This window comes from Atta colombica, unplaced genomic scaffold (genome assembly GCF_001594045.1).
Source record: "Atta colombica isolate Treedump-2 unplaced genomic scaffold, Acol1.0 scaffold210, whole genome shotgun sequence".
Classification (NCBI taxonomy): Eukaryota; Metazoa; Arthropoda; class Insecta; order Hymenoptera; family Formicidae; genus Atta; species Atta colombica.
In genome coordinates, this window is record NW_017259306.1 from 1,994,575 (window position 1) to 2,000,107 (window position 5,533).

The 5,533-nt window shown below is 28.4% G+C and overlaps 1 protein-coding gene across 1 annotated transcript in view; it reads right to left on the minus strand.

Moving 5' to 3' along the window:
* The window catches only part of LOC108687656 (potassium voltage-gated channel subfamily H member 8), a 34,099-nt gene that overhangs the window by 23,710 nt on the left and 4,856 nt on the right, over positions 1–5,533 (minus strand). Inside the window, exon 3 of the mRNA XM_018193557.1 lies at positions 2,407–2,436. Coding sequence (XP_018049046.1) covers positions 2,407–2,436 — 30 coding nt within the window. The remainder of the gene's footprint in view (positions 1–2,406; positions 2,437–5,533) is intronic.

Consider the following 5,533-nt stretch of genomic DNA (forward strand, 5'->3'; position numbering starts at 1 on the left):
AAATGCATGCACAATACATTAAAAATGCCATTTATAAACGTTAGATGAAGAAACAAAGGCAATATTTATCATCGTTGAAAAACGAAATAGTATTCATTTTCTTCGGAAACAGAAAATAGCTTTTATCCAATCTTCGTACCATACAACTTTAGTTTTTTTTCATAGGGAAAAAAATAGCTTTTCCTTTGAATTATAATGCCTTCCTCACGCGAAGAGATTGATTTTGAGAAACATCATATTTGAAGCTGATGGAATCCTGTGTAATTAACTTTATTCGTATCGTCAAATATTTCGGAATTTTTGTCTGGAAATAAAACTGATTCGTTTGCTGCATCGCTGATTTCGGAACTTTAATTCCAGTTTCTTTTCTCTCCAACGACAAGTAAAAGTACGAACAAAAACAACATCTGTAATTATAATATATGTTTTAATGTAAGTTACTGAAATAATTATGGAATTTGAACAGAAAATTGAGTCTAAGAAATTAATTTCTTTTACGTATTAGTTTTTTTTTTACTTATTTGCCATATATAATAATAGATCAGTAAAATTAATTTCTAGAATTAAGTTTTTTGTTAATTAATTTTTTACATTTTGAATTATTTTCATAATTAGTTTTGTCGTTGAACTTTACAGTTTATTTTTGTACTGGTAGCACTAAACGCGGATAAGTGCACGCATCGTTGGATAGTTATCTATCTGCGTCAGTACCCGTTATTGTTTACGATAAGATACGTGCTATCCATATTTAGTAATCATCATTACTCTTGTCGCTTCGATCGATACATTATTCGTATGCACTTTATATCCATCAAAAGAGCAGATTAATGTAAAGGAGAATTGAAATTGCTTTGTACATTGTAGTATATTATATAATAAATATGCACAATATAAACTAAGTTTGGTGTGAACTTATCACTGGAGAATTAATTATATCGCAACTTTGTAAGAGTAGCATTTCGCGTGCTTTGCCGTATGTGCCAGACGTATCTTTCACTGTTTACATACAGTTCTCAAAGTTCTGATTGACATACGATATTCAACAAAATCACATTTCTGTTGAAATATGAATTTCATCTCAATTTTAGCGCATGCTGGCATCGGTCAGGAGTTTCTTAACGGGTTTATTTTTTTTTCGTATGTATTCTATTCGTGATATACATGTATAAGAATAATTGGAGAATATTTGCAAAAATATATTTAATCAAATCTCGCGATATTATTTTAAAGTTTATTAAATTTGTGAATTTCAGATACAGTATTACAATATTATTCGCTTAGATTTTTTATCAAATTTTTTTCTGTTGTTAAGTTTGAATCATTGATCACAAAATTCAAAACATATGACACTATAAGAAAAAATGTATACTAAATCTTAATGAATATTTGTTTGAATATAGTACTAAAATATAATATAGTACATTTAGTTATGATAAATAAATATTTACTAAATAAAAAAAAAGTTAAATCAACTTAATGGTTCTTGTATTAAATAAATGTATGTTTATATTTAATAAATATTCAGTTAGTAGTTCATTCAAAAAAATATTTATTAAAATTTAGTATATATTTTTTTCAGTGCACGGATGCTCTAAATGAACGATAATTAAGCGATTTGTATCATTATTAAAAATTAATCACACACCAAAGAATCGTTGACGATGTTTCTTAGCAGTAACATTTATCGTTTTAAACCAAAGGTGTTGTAGTTTATTGTGCAGAATTTGTTATTTCTGTGTAATGTCATAATAGTCGATTAAATAAAGAAACGAATATTGGGTTTTAAAGTTGATGAAATATGATTTATACGAGAGACTAAGTAAAAAAGGTTTAGTATAAAAATCATTAACATGCATTTTTATAAGAACTGTAAAAAAATTGTAAATCTCATAAAAATGTATGTTAATGATTTTTTATTTTAAATAACAGTTTAATGCAATCAGATTTGAAGATCTTGTGTGCGTAATGTAAAATTTAATTATCTATATGAAATTGTCATCGATATTAATACCTTTATTATTACCATATAATGATAACCTGTATGCTCTTTTGTTATTTATTCCTGATGTAATTCAAAGGGTTGACAAAGATTGTATTTTATTAAAAATTAATCGGAGATTATTGCTATTTGATTCGTCACGGGAGATATAAGTTATCGCAGTAACAATGTCATTTTGAACATACATGGAAACGCAATGCATAAAGCGTTCAAAATTAATGCGACCATACATGTCATAACGCATGAGAGTGAAACTTTTTGATATAGAAGGTAATACACATAGCTTGAAATTCGCTTTCGCAACGCGTCATGTTGTGCAAACATGCATACATCTAAACATTGTGACAGCTATATCGATTCAGAATGGATACAATATCCGAGGACCGAGATCATATAAATGGCAGAACGGAAACCATCAAAAATATTGGTCACGCTCTGTACTCCTATCTCCTTTATAACATTCCATCTTTAAAATTAAAAATCAATATATTTAGACTTAACAATTTAAAAATAAATTAAATGATAAAGGCTACAAGTTAATACAGGATGTTAAGTGCTAATAAATGAATTTTAATATTAAAATAATTTCAATAATACAAAACTAAACGTAGAATAAATTAAAATAGTTAAATAATTAAAATAGTAAAATAATTAAAAATAAGTTTTTATAAAAATAATATTTATATATGTACACCGATTGATGGGAACTCTTGCAATTGTTTTAGTTAGTGTATAAATAGATATAACAAAAAATTTATTTTTAATTATTTTAATTCAACTATTTTATTAACTTATTCTAATTATTTCTTAATTCAGAATCATATATTATACAATTTTCTTGAAAAGTAATGTCAATTCACCAAGATATATTGGTGCGACTTAATTTTTATTTTTTAACAAATGACATGCGACTGCGAGGAGACATTTGTTGAACGGTGGTCTTCTTTCATCTTTCACGCGGAGGAATGTTGAAAGAATACCGAGAAAAGTAATTTCATTGTAATTTTAACTAGAAGAACCTTTATAAATTATATTCGAACAGCAAATTTATGTTTATATAACATTCGGTAGTTTTGTAACTTTGTGACCTTTTTATTGTATAATATTTTTGTGTTATACTGAGAGTGATCTAATGAGAGTCGAAACGTTTACCTTTTATTATTGAAATTATTTTAATATTAAAATTCATTTATTAACACTTAATATTTTGCATTGTCTCGTAATCTTTATATCTTTAACTTGTTCTTCAAATCGAGCATTGCGGAAGGTGTTATTTCACTCTGCATTTATACGGAATAAAAAAGTTGCGATCCGATCAAACTCTATTCTTCTTTTACGGCTTCTTGCCATGTGCCTCTCTTTTACTCCGAACTTAGCTATTTTTGAAATTGGAAAAATTATAGATGGAAATAATTTATTAGAAATGTACGCGATATATATATATATATAATTTTTTAAATATAAAATTTAATTATATGTGTACGCGCGCGTCGCTGAGGAAATAATAAAATTTATCGATAAATGGCTGAAGAGGAAGATTCAGATAAAAAATCTTCGCTTCATGATCCTTTGGCATACGTTTGATTGAATGTTAAAAATCAATAGAACAGAAATTTTATTGCTGTTTGACCTATACCGGATCAGAATTATAATGGAACTGCCGCATTCGTCAGTCATTATAGTTTTTGAAAAATATATATAGTTTCTTTCTTTGTCATATACAATTATAATTTCATCAATAAAGAATAATAACAATACAGTTAATAATAATATTATTATATGCGCTATATATAAAAAATTATTATAAATAAATTGAAATCAAACAATTAAAATTAAAGAAAATTTTCTTAAATAGGCAATAAAAATAACAACAATAATAATACGTACAAAATAATAAAACGTATAAGCGTTTAAATATACGTTTATAGACTAATAATAATAAATATGTAAACATATGTGAATCCATATTTTACAATTAATACGTAATAAATGTAATATAACTTATTATAGTAATACTAATATATTGTTATTATTTTTCTTTGTTTCTATGTAGAGAGTTTTCCGACACAAATACAGTACATATATTATTCGAATCGCGCATTTAATAATTGTCATTCGTCACGAGTGAGGAAGCTGCAGTCAGGTTTCACAAGTTATGATACGTGTATATTGATGGTGACATCGGGCGTAACATGTACGTTTCAATCGTAATAGAGTAGAAGGATGTTCTTCGCGTGAATTTATATCAAAATGTACAATTTTGTGTAAAACAGAATCGATTCGCCAATGGCGCCAATGTTGAATTAATATTATATGTTTTGCCGGCGATGGAGGGTCGACGGACATCAAGTTTTATCAGGTGTTCTTAGCGAGGGGTTATCTAACTGCACGCAAACCGTGTATCATGATACGTCGCTATAACAATAGAATGAGAAACACAATGCGAAATATTTTTAATTTCAAAACGTGTACAAGAGAAAAAGGAATAAAAAAATAATTGATTAGAATACGCATACAATGATTAAATCTTAATTGGAATAAATAAAAAAGAAAAAAATTGTGCAATACAAAGAGATAATATATAAAAGAAACGAATAGATTTTAACAATATGGAGAATGTTTAATCAATAGATGCGCGTAATTATACCGTGAAAAACTGAATTAAACATGCAACCTTTTGCAAAGTCATCGAATAAGATTTCTCAGTATCATTGACAAAGAAAAGAACGTCAATATTTATTAAAGATGCAATTCTATCTGTAATTCGTTTAGGCTGACGACACTGGCGATCCGTCGCCCACTTCTTATAATTAGATTACTCTTAGCTCGAAGAAATGGAAGTTTTACATTGACTTCGATGTAGACATAAAAGTTAGGCGTTAACTAACTTGTGACTCTACAGAATAAGAAAAAATATTGTGTGAGCAAATGATTAATATGAAAATATGTGAATATGAATGATTATAATGATTATCGCGTGCAAAAATGCCAACGCTGTATCAGTATCAAAATCTGTGAGGAAAATCTCGGGAAAATTATCTCTCGTGATTTTCCTAAGTCAGGCAGCTTTACTGCAACAATCGTTGGCTCTGAAAGTCCGGAAAAAGACGTTATATTTTACAGCTTGAATTTTCTCTCTCGAGTGTTACGTAAAATCTGATTCTCCGATTAATAAAGAAAAAAACAGATATTTCGAGGATTTTCTCTCAATTTATTTGCGCCCAACTGCTGCAACATGTATTATAATTATGAAGCTACACTACCTAACAGTACCGACATCCTATGCCTCTCACATCATTAATGTCTCTGTAGTTAATGCCAATGCACGCATTGAGGCATTAGGAAAAGCCGCGTGATACAGGGACATTAGCATTATAGGCCTGGTTGGAACTAACAATATACGGTAAATCTCGATGGATGAAACACGAAACTGAATGGATTTAAAGCGTGATGTTTATGCAAAGAAGACAAAGAAAGAGAGAGAGAGAGAGAGAGAGAGAGAGAGAGAGAGAGAGAGAGAGAGAGAGAGAGAGA